At 42.0% G+C, this 21,843-nt stretch overlaps 1 protein-coding gene across 1 annotated transcript in view; it reads left to right on the top strand.

Annotated features, from left to right (window-relative positions):
- The window catches only part of jam3b (junctional adhesion molecule 3b), a 35,911-nt gene that overhangs the window by 8,749 nt on the left and 5,319 nt on the right, over positions 1 to 21,843 (top strand). Inside the window, exons 2-5 of the mRNA XM_054625675.1 lie at positions 19,741 to 19,809; positions 19,911 to 20,024; positions 20,119 to 20,271; positions 20,831 to 21,033. Of these exons, the coding sequence (XP_054481650.1) occupies positions 19,741 to 19,809; positions 19,911 to 20,024; positions 20,119 to 20,271; positions 20,831 to 21,033 (539 nt within the window). The remainder of the gene's footprint in view (positions 1 to 19,740; positions 19,810 to 19,910; positions 20,025 to 20,118; positions 20,272 to 20,830; positions 21,034 to 21,843) is intronic.

Genomic DNA, 21,843 nt, shown 5'->3' with positions numbered 1-21,843 from the left:
CAGGCATTTGTCATCGTTGGAACAGGTCACTCAAAAATGGCCAGGCTGAAGCCTCAAAGCTAATCAGAGACTTAAGTATTATGTCGTGACTGTGCACTTTTAGCAGCAAAACAAGCCTGTCCACCAAACAGCGGCATAGTATTTTAAATGTATTTTCAAATACCGTACTCTGTATTTACCTAAATGATGGAAAAAAACCGGATGATGAGCCTGTTAATATTCTGCATCCCGTCTGTGTTGAGGGATTTCCTGAATCGTTTGCCATTAAGATTGTAATTAAACTAAATTGTCAGTTTCTCAACACATCCTGTAAGTCATTCCCAAAATGAGCACGTTATCTACTCTTGCCATTTCCTTTCTCAAGGCTGCTCTGCTTTAAAGTCGGACGCATACATTTATGCGACGGTTATTATCCAAGCTTAAACGGTAACTTTAAGAGAACCCGTATGGAACGAAGAGATTCTGGTAATCAGAGTGTTATTATATGGGTTCTCCAAAACCACAAAAACTACCTTTGCTGTGCTGAAAGATGCCACAACAAATATAATAAATATATATAAAGCCACTAATGCAGTTAGAGATATTTTAACAACTGTGTTTTCTAGCTTAAACAATAACAAATACATACTGTAAGTTTACAGTAATATGGGCACTTTCTTTTACGTTGTTGTCGTAAACAACTGTAAAAAATTCAAACTTAAAAAGGAAGCAGGACTACACAATTGAACTTGCTCTAATGTTCTATAATGTAAAGCTCCCTTCCGTCTCTTGAAGTTAAATAAACATAACTGATTAAGCATTGCACTCTCATAATATATTATGGTTCATTTCTTTTTTTCTTCTTCTTTTTTCTTTTTTTAAAGGATCAAAATAATGCATCAGAACCAGAGATATCACCTTTTTTATTCCACACTCTATTCTACTTAAATATCTCTGGCACCTACATTACCCAAAATGCAACTTGACTACTGTTTGACATCAATGGAGGGAATTTATCAGATTTTGCAAAGCTCCCTCTGGAGCCACAAAAAACTTTTTTGTTTTACATACAAAGTATTACTGACCGAGGCCTGACCTTGATGTGTAAAGGTTTCCCTTTAAGTATACTGACATATTTAAAAAAAAAACATATTTTGGGGTTTCATTATTACCGCTTTATTTAAGATTTCATTCAACTTTTTTTTTCTCTTCACAAAATGCTTGACTGGTTCCTTGATTAGTTGCGGTCTCCCTCATACATAGAAATAAAGCATCTCCAAGTTATACAACCTGAACCCAAGAATCCAGAGAGCACAGATGTGTTCTCCCTAAAATATTCAGCATACAAAAGCAAAGAGCCAACAAATAATTCATTGAGTAAATAAAAAACAACGTCGGAAAACACGAAAACAAAAGCCATTTAGTCGGCAAGGGGTAACGTTTGCGGCTCACACACAAAGCCTTTAGAATATGTGTGTAGGTGGTGCACAAGAGGGGGAAATATACAACACGCCACCGACCCCTGCACTCACCGCACTCCACCCAAAAAAAGACATTTATTCTGCCAAGATCTAGTTTTGAGATCTACACTTTCAGAGGGAATCTGTAGGCGATCTCCGCCTTAACAAGTGTCTCGGAGCGGCGTATTACCAGCCAGTGCTCGATATGCTATAATAAATTCCCCCCGCTTGCATCCCCACCCCAACGCCACTTCCCCTCCCTTCCCTTCCCTTCCCCTCGCCAAGAATCACTCATGCAGAACTGAGTGACTGTACAGTTTTATCTCAGATCATCAACACTCAAGATCATCAGTGTTCACATCTGTGGGCGGCGTCCCCTCCGGGGCGGTTGTGAGCTTGGTAAGCTCGTGCAGAGAGACGCTCAGTTCTGCAGCGAGGGGGTTGAGCTTGAAGGACTACAGCGAGGGCGCTGGTACCCGAGCTAAAGGTTCTAGTCACATCCGAGCACAACACCGCCCACTCTATCAGGGCGTTTTTCCTTTCAGGGCTGAGATGCATGCGTTTAAGCAGATTGAGCCTGGCGTTTGGCCAATCAGTGGTAGTCACGTCTTATCAGGGCCGGGCCTGCTGAGCTCACTTCCACGGGATTCAGTGCAGTCTGGATACTCCTCACCGTAGGCAAACGGCTGACTAGTAACCCTGGTTTCTAATTGATGGAATATTCCGCTCATTGTGACTCACTTATGATTAGTTTTCCAGCACACAGCTGAATCATTCAACAATCATGCTGCATGTTAAGGCCTTTATACACCAGTGGACTAGATGAGTAAACAACACAAAAAAGTCTGAGAATGTTATATGAACAGGGCTTTTATTGTGAAAGGTTTGTCCAGAAGAAGCGGATCTGTTCTGCGTTACCTTTGTCAAGGTCGAAGGGAGCAATAAAGTTTGCTGTGTTGCCGTTTCATAAATAGAGGAGCAACTCAACCCGTTACCCACAACGTGATTGGTTGATGTCCACTGTCTCAGTGGGAAAGCAAAAAAAAATATTGTCACTGTTAACAAATTAAAGTACACCGCTCTTTTTTGCAGCGGAATTTTAGCGTTCTGTGTGAAAGTACTCAACAACAGTTTAAAAAAATAAATAGATGTCCAAATTAAACTTAACCCCCCCCCCAAAAAAAAAATGCCCCCAGTGTTGATTTGGGCAGAAAAAGCGGCAGATGTGTGCAGGATTTTGTTTTTGTATTTATAGGGATGCAATTAGAAAAATGTTTTCATGTTTAGCATTAAACTTTTTTTTTGATTGTCCCCAATTCATACTATTCTATGTAATCAGCAAAAATCTTGAACAGGACAGCGCACGGATGCCACGCTCTGCCACAGAGCAGTTATGTATGACACAAGCAGAGACAGTGGGTGACGAGGTCGCCAGCTGTCCTCTATTCTTACCATGAAAGCTTTGGAACTTTGCCATTGTTTCCCGCACCAGTAGGTCGCACTGTGACTGACTGTGTATACGGCACACCTTGACTTCCTGTGTGACCGTGTACACACCACAGAGGTATGGTTCCTGTCAGAGCCTGGAAAACAGAATGGGAGGCATGAAGTGTCTGATGCCTCTGTCTGGTATTTCCCACGGAAACCCATCAAGGATTCCTCCCTGAGCAGGTGATGGAAGTGGGGGGCGGTCAGCAGCAGGAGCCTCAGATGGTTTCCCTCCCCAGCTGTTGTTTAAGCAACATTCCCTGTCCCACAGCTCAGTCAGTCTGTGCAAACTATTTGAGTCCAGAGTATGCCTTTATGCACATTTGTTGTTTTGGGCGGCTGCTTGTTGGCAAATTCCTGCTTGGAAATGGCACACTGCGATCTTCTCAATATTTATTATTGTTTTTATTCTACGCAGAAGGCACATAATGTTCATAAACAACTGTCTCTTATAATGAGTAACAGTCATGATTTACTCCCAGTCGTGTGTCTTGCAAAATAGGAATTTGGAAGTCTGTTTTCAGTATGTGGCTCATGAGGAAGGCGGCCCCACCCTTTTGATTGAATAGTTATTTCAGAGATTGGAATAAACAAGTACAAAATACAAACTCTTAGACGTTTACATGCTTAAATTTTGTGTAAAGCCATGTCGTTTCAGCAAATGTAAAATATCAAACTGTAGATGATGGATAACTGCTTGGTGTGTTATGTACAGGTTGCCACAACAATCAAAAAGAGCTCTCAGCAGAAAGAAAGTTGTTTTCTTAATGATCCCGCCCTGGTTCCACCACTTTCTCCATTGAAAGTTTAAAAAAAGAAAGACGTGGGTGCATCCAGTGACCCCGGTTCCCTGGACCACGCCTGCCTGTCAGAGCTCACTTCACCTGTGACCAGTCATCCCACTCACAGTCACACACTTTTGGCGACCTCGCATTCTGCACTCCTCTTCCCGTACTCCACCTTAGTGCTTACTAAGGGACAATGAAAAACAGTCAGAATTGCCTCCCACAGCATTATACCGCGTGCAGGCCAGTTGCCATCATTTGTGAGGGGGGGCTGCTCTAAAGGAAATATTTGTCAGAGAGTAAATCTTTGCAGCGGTAATGTGTTTGACCTGGACTCTTTGCTTGATCATGCTGCTTGATTTCTATTTTTATTGTTTTGTTTTTGCTCATATAGTCAGCAGGCGCTCCCTTCTGTCTGGTATTGTGCTTATTGACATGTCAGCAATAATCCGATGCTGAGCAGACTTCTTCTCTAAAACTCTCTTTTACATTGTATTCGTTTTAAACAGCTTTACGAGTCTGTTAATCAGGATTGATAGCCCTCACTGACAATGTACTGTAGTTATTGAGTACGTTGGCTTTTAATGCTGGAGACGGATAAAGACGTAATTTGTGGTTTGTGGAAAACTCTCAAATCCAATGAAAGTTGAGTGAGTCTTCTGTTGAAAAAACAAAAATCATGCTCTCATAACACATTTTATTGCTTTCAAAGCTGTGGGGAAAGAGCTGCCTTCTGAAGCGATTGTCTCCATCAGTGATCAAACACTGATCATGTGAATCTAAGCGCCACACTCTTCCAGTATTCAGACCTCCACCACACAAACATGGCTTTTGTTCCAGAGGGAAAACAAAGGACCGGTTAGTAGGCCGGAGCCGTGGGACGCCACTGTTGTTAAGAGCAGACTGTAGAAATACTGTTGCTGGTCCTGGGCCTGCTGTTCCAGAGCTGATAGCATCTTGATGACTGGGCTAAAACGCCGCCGGGAGGCCCCGTTATGAAGACTTTATAAGCTTCCTGCTGCCATCTCACACGTTGCGCTCCCGAGTGCCACAAATGTGCCGAACTACACAGCTCGAGACACGAGCGCGTTGGGCTACGCTCCCGTTGTGTGTGTGCGTGTTAATGCACTGTTACATTTGTACATCAGTCATGCATACTCGGTTAGTTGTCACTCGGTTCCAACGAGCCTCCATGAGATGACTCCCGGCGCAGAGGCATTAAAGGAACACCGAACTGCTGTCCATGCTGCTGGAGGGAGGGGGGGTATACATAACTCATGAAAACAGTTCAGAGGAAACGTCAGCGCAGAGATACATAAAAAGTTATTCCTAATGGCCGCATCGCAGGAAGCGAGGCGGATTAAACCTTTTGGACCTGCTAAGTCAACATGTCTCCGCCGTGTGCTGTTGTGTTATTGTTCCGTTGTTAGTCCACGCACTCCACAATGAGTGCTTATCTCTGCAGGCTGGGACACATTGGCTCAGCTACCACACACATCTCTCTGTCCGTGTCCCAGCCAAACAAGCATTAATAGGGTAAAGGAAATGCTGGCTGGTCAAAAAAAAGTATATCCCCAGCATCCAGATTAGCCCGATATCTGCAGATGTGAGTGTTTCCAGATCTTTAGACGTTGTAGAGGAATTATTGGTTAATCCTTTGTTGCATGCTGATGGAAAGCTTTAGAAAAAGGGTTCCCGTTTAATGTGTGTGTGTGTGGTGTGTGAGTTTGCGGGTGGGGGAGGGTTTTTTTGACGTGTCCGGTTGAAAGGACAGGCAGCAGAATGTTATCCAGGGATTTACCACCGTGTATTATTATCTGACCAGTTCATTGTTGACTCGCAGGGAGGATGTAGGTTAGCGCACAGTAGCAGGAATCACTCATAAACCCCCCCCCGCTCTAGTGATCGGTTTAAAATGGCGTCGCCCTCAGTGGACTGGTGGGATAATACTACCCATAAGCCTCTGGCACAGCCATACAGTATGTACGGCCACAAACGTTTCATCATGCTTTAAAAAAAGGGGCCTGTGTGGAAATTGCATTCCTAATTAGGATTAAGGAAGGGGTCAGGCAGCCCGGACTAGAATGTTAGGCATTTGCAATGAGCGCCGCCGATGCCATCTGTGCATCTGTGTGGCGAGGAGCTAATTTTGGCACAGAGTGTGGCGTGATTCACCACAGTTTTTTTTTTTCTGCAAGCGCAGGGATTCAACCCCCGTCCAGTTAGGTCTCCTCTAAGCTGATGCCACTGAGCTCCCCGATTCACTCGGACACCCAACATGTGTGGCACGTCAGATTGCTCGCATAACAGAGACGCCGCGCCATGGGGAGGCCCCCGCTCACCCTCTCGGGGGCCCCGCGCTTCGACCTGTTTTGACAAGGCGCTCTCGCCGTCACCCCTCGAGAGGCTGACCTGGACTGGAAAAAATGAGCGGCCAATTAATTGATCATGAGGTATGGTCAAGGCCTCCCCCGGGTGACTGTTAGAGGCAGCGAGTGCTACCGCTGCTCACACTTCTTACCTGGGCGGGGTTCCAATTAGCGTCTGCTGCGGGGCTCCGGCTGGCGCTGACAGCCACTATAAATAGCGCCTGGTCGTTTGACCTGTTCTCACTGCAGCGAGGAACTCAGCTCATGATTGTAGGTTATTACCTCCGATCGTCCACGTCATCATTAAGCCCCACTGACATCAGCTGAAGTTTCAGGACTGAAAGAAATGTGACATGTAGCACCATTTCTTATCTCCCATCTAGCTCTTTGTATTGACATGGTCATTGTCACTGATACAGTGAACACATAGAACCTTATATTTTACAAGTTGATATTGAAAAGACCAGTTGTTGTTATACAAAAAGGCTGTGAATGCGTTACATTTTGTATTGGTGTTTAAATTCTTACATTTTGGGGCTTTCATGAAGCAGAATTAATATTAGGGATGCATGATATATTTCAGCAGATACTGGTAAATGATTATTCATTTTTCCGAAAATGGAATTATAGATAACCGGTGAATCAAAGCCAGATGGATTGTGTGCCCGTGGTCAGAAACATGGTGACATTAGTTGGTTGGTGTGACATAACCACAGCGATTATATAGCAGAGCATGGATATCATTTTGCAGGTGTAACGTTGGTATATCCAGCATCCTGGTCCCTTGTTGAATCAGAGTTTTTGGGAGTGCTGAAGGGATGATGTATTTTTGTAGGCCAACCAGGAAGTTAGCATCACACTGGTTCCCCTCCACAAAAAAAGCCAAAGAGGATTTTGGATTATTGCAGAAAATAAGCTCTGTTTATGATACACGTTTTGTTCAGAAGGATAATCTTCATAAATGAACAAAGCGCTTTTAGGATTTTTGAAGCATGAAGTAAAGAGCCACTTGTTTGCAACCACCTTCATTAAGACACATAAAAGCTTAAAAATTCACGAGAGGGGTGTTTACTGACATTTTATAACCGAGACCTTTTTCCAGGCATCTAAACTGACACTCTATTTATATTGAATATAGACGGGATGAACGGCTCGCCAACACATTTGTATGGCATAGCCACCACACACATACAGACAGACAGAGATTCCTTGCTTGCTTGAATTATCATGCCAAACGTTTAATAACTTTATATGTTCTATGGAAGCCAACATATAGAAAAACCTACCACACCCTCATGCACTAAAAGTAGCATAGCTGTCCCACAAGCATTAGTCGACTTTATGCCCGTCGTCATTGTGTTTTATCTGCGGACTAAGCAGCCATAGGCTTTTGGTTCTGTCAAAGCCTTTATTTTGTATTGAGATTATAATACATTTACATGTCGGATATGACGGATTATGTAAAAGCATTTTGTTTTTATTCTTACACAAAATGTTTAAAGTTCTTGATGAACTGTACCAGAAAAAAATATTTGAAGAGTCAGAAATGTTTTTGTTATGGATCAATAGTAATATCAGTTATGAGGTTAGGTCAGAGCTGTGGAATATTAGATAATCCGCCTCAGGTTTGCATAATAAACTAAAGGCTATGAACTACTTTTTAAAATACAAAGATGTAAAATGATCGTTTACTGGTTCGGCTGAAAAAGAAATCCATATCATGCATCCCTGATTCATATCATGCATAGCCGACAGACACAGTCATGTTGCTAATAATTCATGTCTGGACAGCTAATGGAGGGGGGGAAGGTGTTTCAGCAGCGAGTGCAATACTGGAATTACACCCCATCTCAAATAGAACTCTACAGACTGTCACGCTTTTCCATGAAGATCTCATGACTGGATCTTCGTTCATTAGATGTAGGTCCACACGGTCAATGCGTCCTCAGCCACAATACCCATCGACCATTGTTCCGTTTAATTGAGCAACCCATTCACTCCCACTGCCCTGAAACTGTGTCACGAAACAAAGGTCTCCATTGGCATGCATGGCTGCTGGGACCATGTGAAGAGGCAGTGTGGCACCAAACAACAGGACTATTTTTATACAGCGGCCAAGAACCGATTATCTCGGTGCCAAGATGGTTCACATGACTTAATGAACAAGTAATGTTATCATTAAAGATGATTCAGTGAGTATCAGTTCACTCTAAATACATTATTATCAAGAGCAACTTTGGATGCAGGACTAAAGAACAGGAGCCTCGTGTTTTAAAGGTGATAACACACCAAATGTACATGTGACACTTTTCCTTATGACGAAAATCAACAGTCAGATTTTGTTAGTTATGTTGCATCATGTTATATAATAAAAAAGGTGTTTAAATCATTTTATCACAGCATATAATACAAACAAAGATATAATTCACACTTGTCAGTGTCTAATAGATAGTTTTATGGCTCTGATCCATTTCTTTTGTGACTGACATGAATTCACGTGCACATTATTGCTGTCAGTACATGTGGGTTTTGTTATATTTGCTGGCAACAAATACGACAAAATTCAATGAAAAATATGGTAATTAATCCTGTGTGAATATATTTGTCAGGCTCTCAGGAGAAGACAGGGAAATAATAAAGACATTTTTGGCTATGAACAACTTAGGTTTGAAGACATTGTTAATGCCAACTGAAATTTCATGTTGTAATTTTTAGAGGGACTAAAAGGCCTACATGGGAAATCTACAAACATACTTATACAGGAGATAAAGAAGTGACACCCGAGTCTTGTGAAAACAAGTAAGTATTTTTAGATGTGTGCGTACTTCCCAAAAAGCCATTCAGTGAATCTGTGCGTCCCCTGATGTGAAGTAATGGCTCAACGCAGCGACTAGCGCCGCGGCGAGCATAAAGGCTCTGCGTGTGAGGTGGAAGAGTTAAAGTCGCTTCTCCCACTCTGCGGTCCAGTCCTGTGAGCCAGTCGTACTGAGCTTGAGGTCAAAGTGAGAGCGGGGCCAGATGCAGAAGCTAACACTGACACAAAGTGACAGGTTCCCAGGCATTCAGTGACACCATCGGCCCCTCCCTTACCCCCCACCCCTCTCCACGCTGTCATTGGCTCAGGCCCAGTCTTTGACCCTGCCTGGATCAGAGGGCTCACCAGCAGTAAGGCACATGGGTTGCCCCGGCCTCACCGGACTCACAGATCAGGGGCCTGCAGCGGCCTCGTATGTAAATGCAGAATAAATGAATACACAAGAGGCCCTTGTGGGGAATGATGAACCGTGTTTGAATACACCTGGGTAAGATAGGACGCATTCCAATGAAGTCCTGATACCAGGATACAACTTTTAGTCCGACAGAATGAGTTTATCCTCCAGAGGTGGAATGGCCTGTCTTTTGGTCTTTCTAGCTTAATTTCATTCAAAGGCAAACTTTTAGATGATTCAGAAGACCTTTCATCCATACTAGGAGGTTCCATTGTGTACATAGACATGTATGAGTCTCTCTTTTACCTCCACATGCTCTTCAGGTCTTTACTTTTCTCCTGTGCTTTTTAAAGCTGAGTGTATGCAGACCACTTAGCATTCGGAACACATTGTTAGCCTGACCACTTTCATCTATGAACATTGTAATTATGCAGGCTGTATGCTACTTGGCCACAGGAAGAGGCACTGTGACTCTCTTATGTCCGTACTGTAAATATGAATCTACCTTGAGCAGCTTAGCAGTTAGCTTAGCACAAAGACTGGAAACAGCTAGTTCCGCTCTGTCTGAATAGCATTCATGTATATATATATATATATATATATATATATATGAAAGTATCAAAACACTCAATCCACGGAGAAATGCTCACAGCTTGCATTCAGAAACTGTTCCTTTAAACGAGTCGTCAGGACTTCTGTAATGTTTTGATGTCACAACTCTACAAGTGGCGTTACAATCATTCCCCTGGTGCAAAGACGTCGCAGAGACGCCTAGAGCGCAGATGCGCAGGACCCGGAAATCCTGACCAATCAGGGAAGACTGGACTTTTTCAGGATCGGGCCTTAAAGAGTTGGTCGCTAAAACAGAACATTTCTGACAGAGGATGAATAAAGTTATATTCAAACCGACAGAATGAGAAAACCTATGTGTTTTTGGATCTTTAAAGCATGTAAACATGTTCCATTAGAGACCCTTAATACAAATATGAACCTGGAAATGAGCACTATGTGTCCCCTTTGACACCTTAAATCTCATTTGTTTCCTCCGCGCAAAAAACAAGGCGTAAAAACTACTTTGGGATTTATGGTTACCAGCCACATCAAAGACATGATTGGGAAGGAAAAGAAGCTGGCGTTTTCAGGAAACCATTCAAACTATGACCCAAATACCGTCATGCTCCACATAGGTAACCGTTAAATTTAATGGACCACTTCACCCCTGTTCAGCATGTGATACATTTCTACGTAGGTTTAATATAGCTGCATATTTTACACGCGCTTGACAAGCTGCTCCGGGTCCATCGGTTTATGCGCTCAAACGTGGTGACATTTGCTCAGCAGCTGAGGGAGCATCTGATGCATTTATGTGGTAGAGTCTGCCTCATCTTCTCTCAACAAACTACACATGTGCATTTCCCTCCACTTTATCCTTTTTGACACATTTTTGGACGTTTTCGCACAGAGTGACAGTTCCCCCTTAGGCGCTTTAAGTCAAGTAATAGATAGAGTGAATCTCGACTATCGAATGCCTTATGCTTGTCACTACATCCTTCTGTAGTTCAGCTCAAGCTCAGAGGAGCAAAGGTCTGGTGTTGAAGGCTTGGGTACCTAATGAAAAAAAAAAAGAAAGAACTAAATTGTTTTTCTCTAACCAATAAGAAAGGGATTTCCCCAGTCGATCCAACAAAGAGATTACTCAACTTTGAATCGTACCATGTTTTATTTAATTTCATGAAATGCGGTAATCTGAAATATAATTTTTCGACAGAGCTGTCACAACACACCGACACCAGGGAGGTAAAAGTAGGTGTGAGTGGGGAGAGGAGAGTGGAACACACACGCGCTGGTGGGTGATCACAGCTGTGACAGTACAACCGGTGGGGGGGGTCGTTCTCCCTGCCAGCTCAGCCCTAAAACCTCTCCCTCTTTGTCATCATGTCACTAGCTTCCTATCCTCTGAGGTCTGTTTAGTCACTTTCTCCCACAGCTACCAAAACAGGTGGGATCCTGTCAAGTGTTGGTCACTGATGGGGGGGGAGGGGGTGGGGGTTGGAAATCAGCAAGTAAGACAGAAAAGAAAAAAAAGAATCTAGTTACTATGGAAATATCGACAATATTGCTATGGGAACTGGAGCTTTGTCTGGGATCCGGCTGTAATCGTCTCTCAGAAAGAAGCTTATGGTAATATGTGATGCTCTTATGAATTAATTTGTCAGGCTTTGTGTCCCCGCTGACATCATAGACTTTTATCAAATGGAAATTAGCATCTCCTCGGGGGTGAAGCATGCAAGACATGAGAGGGCTTCGGCAATGGCCTCAACTTTTTTTTTTCTCACATCCAGCCAGCATCCCAGTGTCACAGTGCATGGTTAAATGGGTAATGTTAGTAATGATCACAATCCTGTCTCCTTTTTAAATAACATTATCATATTCCACTTAAAAGATTTTAACATAGGGATTACGAGATACTTTATTGTATTAAATATTTTTTACAGTGAATAACCATTTAAAAACAACAGTGACCATTCGTTGTTTTTATTACTTTTTATTAAGTCGTCCTCATAATGACATCATTGTGACATCATTCTCTAATTCTCACAGCACAATTGGCTTGGTTTTATTTTATTTTTATTTACCTTTTACCTTTACCTTTTATTTACCTTTCAATATTTCCCCTAGAACACTCTGGAAAAATGACCCTTTCCTTGGCAACAAGGTGCTCGGGGCTCACGTTGAACTTTTAAGGAATGTGAGCAGAAACTCAGCGGCCAAGAACATTAACGTTTAAAAGATGTCCTGTGTGCTTTCAGCGGATAAAATTCCAACAGAGACTCCTTGAAGGGATGCACAAGTGAAACCCCACGGGAGACCTGGCAACCTTCTTAACACGTCATGTATTGTGAAGGGCAGGTCTTTATCTGTCCATCTGGGGTTTTCTAAAGGACAGTGTGATCAAATAATCTAAGATCATTAAATACATGTGTCAGTTCCATGACGCAAACTTCTCAGTTTTAGCATTGAGGCATTTTTGTAGAATAACAAACTCCTAACTATTCAGGTCATTTTTTTGATGGATAGCGCTTTTGTTTCTCTCGGTAGCTATCGGTAGCAAACCCAAGTTACCAAAGTGTATCAATAGAAGTACTTTGCAGTGATGGACGGTGGAACACATGAAGTAACTGTGGAAAACAAAGTAAAAAGTCTGTATTTACTTTAGCTAGTGCTAAAAAGCATTTGTATAGAGCTGAAACAATTAAATCCTACACACTGCTCCTTGAAAGCAAAAATGTCAAACATTCTGTGGCTTCAACTTCTCAAATGTGCCGATTTGCTGTGTATCTCTTGTATGTTTGGATTTGGGTCGGACAAAACGAGAAACTTTGTAAATGTGACCATGGACATGATTTTGGACTAAATGATGAATGTATTAATTAAAAACCAGTTGAACAGCAGATTATTAATGACGACAGTAGTGCAGCCTCATATTAAACTGAGGAAAAGAAGCATCGTGTCTAATGAAGTTTAATTGCGCTTAAAGAGCAATAGTGGCAATAAATGTTGTTTTGTGGACATTACCATTGGCATTTACAGGTTCACAATGTGATATCGATGTTTACCGACTTGTTGCTTTGGGAATTCTATAAGTCTCATAACTTGTTACCACACGCCGATATGCATTGCTAATGAGCGGTTTGTTTGCTTGTTTCAGTTTTTTCTTGTTGACTCTGGTGAGGTTTTGATGTGATGAACACTAGTTCCCATATTCAGAGGTAGCAAATAATCCAGCAGTGTGCTGTGATAATGAATGTTCAGCCTCCCTCAGCATTTACGTTCTTTCCCATCTCCACCACACCCCTCACCAGTCGCATTGTTGCTCCCTTACCTCCGTTTGAACTGGAAACATTGGTGCTGAATACGGCAGCCAGGTCGCGTTGTTCATGTAACAGTAGCCACGCACATGGAATACATAGCATGCACCTGGCTCTGCACGTGTGTCTGGATGCACATGTTCACTCCGCTAAACGCGCGCTGGCTGCAATGGAGCACTGAAAATGTGTGACACATAGGGCGTCTCTCATGTTGTCATATCTATAAACTGGTGAAATATCTATCATGTGGAGGACACGGCCTTGGAGGTGTCAGTGTTTGATGTGACTGTCTGTGCTGGTCACAGAGCAGGATATGACCAGCGTTGGGCCAGGGAAGAAATGAACACTCCTCCTGGGGGAATCAATTGAATCCAGCATTTCATAAATGAAGTGAATAATGAATACAAAATGAAGTAAAAGAATATTATACGGTTGGACATTTATGCGCAGAGAGCCAGACTCACCTGAGAGGCTCTGTGCGACTCAAGCAGCACCGGAATACGTGAGGAGTTTGGAGAAGAGCAACCGGTTGATATGAAGTGAATCTGGGGTGTTCGTACTTTGATGTCTGAGCCTCCAAAGGGGGCGTGGGAATATTCTCCACAGGCACGAGGCAGAGATGTTCCACGGGGGAATATCACCAGGTTGCTTAATTGAACCTTTCTATTTATGGCGGCGCCTCACCTCTCTTCGGATTCGGCAAACAGCGGCGCACGAAACAAGTGCGTTTTTATTCCCAGGGGGAACAACAGAAAGGAGAAGGAGGGATTCATTACACAAGAAATACATAGCTCCTCTGTGCCTATTGTATTATTCAGAGATGTAAAAAGAACCTGTGGGCTTTTTGAGGGCATTACACCAAGATTACAGAAAAAAAACCCGGCTCCCATCATGAGGACGGCATGCAAAGATTAAGAGGAGATGTGTCCAACCAAGAAGAACCACACGGAGAAGGGAAACCGAGACATGTAATTCATGCCATATGTAGGTCACCGAGCACCTGCATGGTTTAAAAGCTAATAATCTAACATCACACACATCACACAGACCCGGCCATGGCTCTAGTGTGCCAGAGAGTAGGACACAACAAAGATTAATTAAATCTAAGATAAAGTTCAATCAGATTTTAGCTAAACTAAGTTTAAAATGAGTAAATCCAGTTTAAACCAAAATATAATGGAGTTTAGTCAATATGAAGATGCTTGCTTTCCCTTTTTGAAATACATACATGAATAAATACATTTGCATTCCGTCAGGACCTAGTTAGAGCGCTAGAAAAAAGACCGTCAACTTTCAGCTACTCTATATTTCTTAAACAGGCCCTATAATGCTATTTTTCGGATGCATATTTTTATCTCAAGTTACAGTTACAACATGTTTATATGTGTTAATGCTCATAATCCGCCTTGTTTTTCTCATCCTGGCTGTCCTGCAGCACCTCTTCTCACCCTCTCTCTGAAATGCTCTGGCTTGCTCCTCCCTCCAGAAAGCAAAGCCTCCTGTTAGGCGTGGACTTCAGGTTTTACACTCTACGGACCTTTAACATGTAAAAATATATATATAACACACTAAAGAAGAGGGAAAAAGTGGAAAACATAATAGGGCCACTTTAACAATAATATTATGTTGTTTGCTAGCTAGCTAGCTAAACAGTTAGTTAGGCTAACGTCATGATGGCTTGGCAGAGATGCTCCCATTTTTCCTTCTTTGGGAAAAACATATTAATGGAACAGTATCACCAAATAACAGGAGGTGATGAAAAATGCGTGGGTTTTTTTCTGTTATTTTTGTAAATAATTTGCACATCAATACCAGATTCTCTACTTCTGTTCTTACCCTTCACAATAAAAGGCCCTGGACATATACAGGGCGTAACTGTTAACCAGAGGGAACTCTGCCTACGTAAATCTATTCAAACTTTTATTGAAAAAAGTGGTGTAACTGTTGCAAATCCAATTCAAGGGTTTCGATGTAAAATATTCATAGCCAAGTGTTTTGCGTTTTTGTGTTTTTCTTTTCCTTCACGTGTAAGAGCATCATTAAACTCAGTAGGGTTGAGTCTGTCCCTTAACTTTCTTCTAGAAACATAATTATTTTTGCTCAATCCATGTCAAAAAGGCAGCCATTTTAAAAGTTAAACCTCAAGTGTAAATTTGAAATTAATCCTGGATTAGAGTTAAAATTGGAGTAAATTGGAAGATAATTATATTTAAGTCTAGGTTTAAAAACTAAACTGACATTTAAAGAGACTTTAATCTTTCTTGATTTTAAGCCAATTTAAAGATTGGTGCAACATAGTTTAATCTGGTTTAAAAATAGCTGTGTCCCTTTTTACAGTGACTAAACTAATAAGATGTAAATACCATTGGTGTAAATACCATTGATGTAAATACCAATAGCCTCTGAGGCAAGACCTCAGAGGCTATTGAAGGAGGGACACAGACAGGACGAGGATGATCATTGAAGGATGTCTCAGTCAGACCGGAGGACAGATGGGAAACACTGCTCTCATAACACACGGTCAGCACTTCCTGAGCTTTCACCAAGCTCACATTCTTCAGCCGGACGGTCCAGCTGTTTGATGCTGTAGCCCGGTTAGAAAAAGACACAGCCTCTGCTGAAAGGTTGCCCAGAAGGAAGCAGTTGTTTGGTAGATTGCTCAAATATATATATATATATATATATATATATATATATATATATATATATATATCACTGTTATGTGTATCGGGATAATCAATTGAACGTCTATAAAGTGCTGTTTGAGAAAATGATGACGCCTTGAACAATTTCAGTCTTCGGTTTTGTCCGATAGTCCAAAGTCCAAAGTGAATCCTTTTATTATTAGAGATTACGTCACAAATAACTAATATTCACATGGGAGACGCTGGAACAAGCACATGTTGGCAGTTTTCCTTGAAAAATTACTAAATCCATTATGAAAATAGTTTATTAATTTACACAAATGACTACAGACTGCATATGAGCATTACGGTGTCTGCTTTATTACTCCGTGTCATTTTAAATCCTGCTTTTTCAGTGAAAAGATGTTTAACCACAGAGGGTGACATTTTAATCAGTGAAAAGTTTTTTCAAAATACTTACTTCATGTATGAGACACGGACACTTTTAACATGTCTCAAACAGGTTTGTCAGAAAATGTAACATTTTTGCAGATATAAATTCTCAATTATGTTGCATGCGTTTAAAAGTTTCTTTCCAGATTTAACGGATATCTGGTAGGAGTGTAAATCACAAATTTCATCACGATACAATGTTATATCCCGCTGCCTACGCAGTTACCTACGCAGGATGAGTTATTCCTCAAGGGAGTTTACTACTTGTGTAAAACATTTCAGTGTAAAAAACATATTTAAAATATATATTTTTTTATCCCTAGATGGCGGATTTAGACGCAAATGGTGGAACAGACATACCGTGGGAATTTTAAAATAAAGCCGTGTGTTAAAGATGATGATATGTGTAGATGTTTCCACTTTGCATTAATGATTTTATATCGTAGCTGATTTAACAGATCAAGATCTATGGATCGTTACATCACAACTATGATTTGAACGTTGTTGTTTTTTTTAGTCAGAAGTCATAACTGATCTGTTCTTCGTGTTTGCTAGCCTGGTTTATAATGCAGAGGAACCGCAGTGCCTGTCTTTGTGAGTGGGGGGGGGGTCATGTGTTTCCTGGACAGCTGTTTCCACGTCAGACCTCTCAAGCTTTTAACGTCTACGTCAAGCTCACTTAGGCACCTAATCTGCACTAATACTCTCCGCATTAAGGAGGAGCACAGGGACGGGGGGGCGCTAAACTCCATTAGCTCTGTCAGACCAGAAAATCTCAAGCGCTGCATTTATTGGAAAGTCATAGCGCTAAACGAATCACCTGGAAAAATGTATTGTCAACTTTGGATTCTATTTCGACTATTCTGATATTTTGGACCCTTGGCATGCTTGGCCTAGTTAGATTGGCATTAAGTTACGCATTACGCTCTGTATATCTGGAGCTCCACTGACATGCCTCACATACACAAGCTTTTGTCAGAAGCAGTTGAAAGGCATGTTTCCACAAGTACATGGATGGATTTCGGTTAACTGACAGGGATTCTTATTAAAGATTCCATCACATTTCTACCTTTTCAGCCTGAAGAACAGATCACCCCTTCAGTTTGCATTTGTACAAGGATGTAGCTAGAGTACAAGCTATCAGAAACACACAGAGTTTCTCCTCTACACACAGCTTTTTATCTTTGTGAGCTCTCGTCTGCATGTGGAGAGGAAGCTAAATAGGCACCGGATCGGTGCTGTTTTGACTGTCGCACTTCTGAAAAAGGAGCGTAGATTCTCGTCTGTGCTCCTCTGCAATTCTTTGTTGAAGTTCTCAGTTAGAAAACAAAACTAAAAACTTTTCTTTTAAGGTTGTCAAGAACTTTATTTTTTCTCGTTTAGCGCTTTAGAGCTAAACTTATCCCACCTGGGAGCAAACTTTGTTGTCTCTGATGCCGTAGCGCAGTAGATGCAAAGCCAAATCAAATATTTATTGAAATACGCAAATCAGAAAAAATACTAATTTGCTATTGTACTCAACTGTTGAACTGTTGAGCTATAATTTCCTTGAAGTAGTTTCAAATGATACCAAACTACTTTAGTAGTATGGTGGGTCAGGTGGGTCACAATGGAGCTCCAGGATGTTTGTCAAAACGAATGAACACATGTTCATACTTGATGTCGTCAAAAATAACTGCATCTCTGCTTTCATATCGAAAGGTTCGCAACAAGCACATAAATAAGGCCTGTGAAAATGATTTATCTGATACAGGAATATTAATAAAGTCACAACATGAGCCCCAAACCTAAATGTCCCAAGCGACCTTCTGAGACGGGGGCCTTCTATTGTCCAGCGTAGGTGTGACCTACTTTTGACCTCCATGCAGCCTTGTTACTGTCAGCGGCGGCTAAAAACAAGCTGTCGTCTTGTCATGATCTCCAGAAAGACAGCGGGCTAATCAGCTTACCCTGCCTGCTTTAGTAGGTGACCCCCAGACACTGCTGTGGACCCAGAGGACAGTAGGTGGAGGAAAGGTTATCCTCGTTTGAGCAGGTTTTTTGTAAAAAAAAAAAAAAAAAAAAAGGCCCATGACCAGTTCAAAACACTAATTAGTGGCAGACTACACCTAAATACCATTCAGGGTCCCTTTCTGATCCTTTTGGTGTCTCTTTTTCTAGTTGATTTGTGTTAATTGTGTTTCATTTCTTTTCTGTGGTCACTTTTTGTCTCTATGTGGCAGTTTTGCATCACTTTGTAGTTGTTTTTTGCCTCTTTGTGCTTGATTATTTTTGTCTTACTGTGGTTGTTTTTTTGTCTCTCTCTGTGGGTGTTTTCTTTTGTCTCTGTTGTCCTCTTTTATCTTAGTGTAGTTGTTTTTGTCTCTCTCTCACCGTATTTTGTCCCTTTGTGGTTGTTTTTTGTGTCTTTGTGGTCATTGTTTGTCCCATTGTGGTCATTTTGTGTCTCTTTGTGGTAATTCTTTTCTGTTTTTGGACTTTTCTTTTCTCTACATCGTCTTTTTTGTCTCTTTATGATACATTTTTGGCTGCCTTTCCAACAAGAAATGTTAGACGTTAGTTCTGGTACAGGTGGCCTTGGCCTTAACTCAGAAGGCCCACTTAGCAATCCATCCATGAAGTAATACAAATAAGTATTTGTGTATCATACTGAGGTCACCTTGAAGTTATAGACCGTTTCATACAACAGACCACTTAGATGCATCACTAGTTGACGGCCTTAATGCTGCGAGCCAGACGTACATAACGGGACTCATAAATCATTTTATAATGAACTTCTTTTTAAGATTCAGCCAGGCTTAGCAGCAAGTGGCACAAATGGAGATTAGGACTTCCAATAGATTTTCATTGACAGTCAAATCTGCACAAGTGACCCTGCGTCTGAGACCCAGACCATCACTTTAGAACCCTGGGAGTGTTCATGTTGCATGTTAACATTCATGTGGAAGTGACTTTGTGTAGATCTGTTTGTGGGCATGTGAGGATGATTCAGCAGTGCCCCCATGGCCCTCCACCACATATAAACACAGATCTTTTTACGGGGTGCTTTGCTCCATTAGTCCCACATGGGCAACAGCATCAGGCTCAGAGAGAGAGAGAGAGAGAGAGAGAGAGAGAGAGAGAGAGAGGGCTCGGCAGGCGGTTGAACTACTGGCATGAGGAGCTTGCCCTGGAAAGGGCACATGCCTCCCTGCACAATTATCCAGTGTGCATAGAAACAGCACACCCACCCTCAACACACACACACACACACACACACAATGGTTTGACCAGCACAACTAAAAATGGAAGCTGGCCGCTAACAGAAAAAGGCCAAAGAGCATCAAGATGTTAAGATCATCGCACCGATAAGGCAATGACATTTATCTCCTTTTTAATTGTGTTTGTAAAATTAAAAAACGATTGCAAAATAAAAGCGTTAAAATAAGCAGAGTCAAGCATCATGAAAATTCATGCTCCGCAGAGTCTAACGTTGCATCGCCTCCTCTCTCTCTGTTTTTTCAGGCTACTTCAGCGCGTTGGCAGTGGTGCTGAAGTCAGACAACGAATCGCCGTGGACCAACGAGTTTGACAGTAAGAGCTAATGAACAAATACTCCCACTCTCAAAAAGAATTAATGCAACATTTTTTCACATGAATCAATTTCCTGACATATCGTCCCCCTTTTTTTTCAGAAATCGAGTTAACTTGTTTGATTGAGTCCATTTCCACAACCAATCCCAGGATCGAATGGAAGAAGATAACGAACGAGGGGCCGAGTTACGTGTACTTTGAAAAGAAGATCTCAGGTATTGTGTTAAAATGCACAAACAAGTCTCCTCTATTTCCTACACATTCATTTCATTGTTTACATTGTTGACCGGGCTTTTCCCTCTCCCAAAGGTGACCTGGAAAACAGAGCGATGATCAGGGAACCCGCCACGCTAGTGATTACCAACGCCACAAGGTCGGACACGGCCAAATACCGCTGCGAGGTCACCGCCGCCAACGACCAGAAGTCATTCGACGAGCTCGTGATCGACCTCGTTGTGAGAGGTAATCCAACTTAACCCCGCGTCATCCACCTAAACGCCATGTAGGGTCAAAGATGTGACACGTGGAAATGTAATTAAAGATTCTTCCAAATACAGGAAAACAAGCCGTGTTGGTGCCCTTAAAAAGAGAGAGCTCGCTTAGTGATTCACACTTCTGATGCTGTAAGATGAAACCGTGTTGTAGGTCGCACCAGCCCTTTGGCATACATGCGAGGATGTGTTGTGACCAGACCTGCCCAGCTGCAAAGGCGTGTTCTGGGCTATAAGGGGAGACCTCTGAAACTGCATCTGCTCTGAATTGCAGTGCTAAAGAAAGCAAGTGCTGCATGTTTTGGTGGCGTTTTTTGGCATGGGCCTTTAAAATCATGTTCCCGTCCAGTCTTGTCTAAGCTGTCTGTCCAGTGAACCATAAGGGGTCAGGCTGACTTTGATTTTTTTTAAATTATTTTTTACAGCGTCAGAGTCAATCAGCAGCCATCATGTCTGTTTTCCGCTGTGATGCTTATAGAACATAAAAACTGATCTGAAGTGTAAACGCTCCATGTTTTATCTCGCCACAGTGAAGCCAGTGGTGCCGAAATGCAGCGTCCCAAAGTCGGTGCCTTTTGGGAAGTCGGCGGAGCTAAGCTGCGTGGAGGAGGAGGGCTTCCCCAAGTCCCAGTACCAGTGGTTCAAGAACCGGGAGGAGATCCCCGACGACCCAAAGTCCAGCCTCAAGTTCTTCAACTCCTCCTACACACTCAACGCAGACTCAGGGACTCTGGTTAGTATGCAACCGCATATGTGTGTTTTTGCACAAAGGCACGCAGGGGCGGGGCAGCGGGGGGGACGGTGGCCTGACGCCCAGGGGTGGGAGCAGATATTTTGGGGAGACAGTTGATGGTGCGAGAGGGGCTTTGAGCCACGAGGGGAGCCTACTGTCCTCGCTTGCACATTCCTCAAACACTCTGCTGTCAACCTCCACTGGCCTCTAAGATGTGACACGCTAAAGCATGCTACAGTGTTTGACTGCATGTGAAACTCCACAGCGAGTGATTTACAGTCAAATCTGAAAACTAATGAGTTTGGAGGGTGTTTTTGTTCTTCTACTTTACTTATCTTGTTATTTTTAGAGTGTTCACAGAAATACCGTTTCAATCCTCTGCCACTCCCATATGAGGAGGTAATGCCCACCGACCGATTTAGAAAATCTATTATTATTTTGTATTAGATTACATTATTTGGCAAGGAAAGCTTCATTCCTTTTGGAATCTTGAAGAAACCCAGATAACTTCTTATTTGTCATGTTTTTTTAACATTTATTTTTATTATTTTAAGGAAATTTTTTATTGTCGCATGAGATCACAAATTCCTGATTTGCGTTACTCTACATTGCATTATTTCTGCTTTAGTAATAACAATTTGACAGTTTATTTACATTTTTCTTAAACATAAAAAAGCTAAATGTTCACATATGTAATTGTGTACACACATAGAATAGGAGGTAGAAAGAAAAGGAAAAACATAGTAAAAAGACAACAAATTTTCTGATATGCTGCTTAACCTTCTAGAAAACAGCTACTAACTGACCAAA

Source organism: Anoplopoma fimbria, chromosome 24 (assembly GCF_027596085.1).
Source record: "Anoplopoma fimbria isolate UVic2021 breed Golden Eagle Sablefish chromosome 24, Afim_UVic_2022, whole genome shotgun sequence".
Classification (NCBI taxonomy): domain Eukaryota; kingdom Metazoa; phylum Chordata; class Actinopteri; order Perciformes; family Anoplopomatidae; genus Anoplopoma; species Anoplopoma fimbria.
Note: the sequence above shows the minus strand (reverse complement) of the source record. Positions and strands in the feature narration are given on the sequence as shown.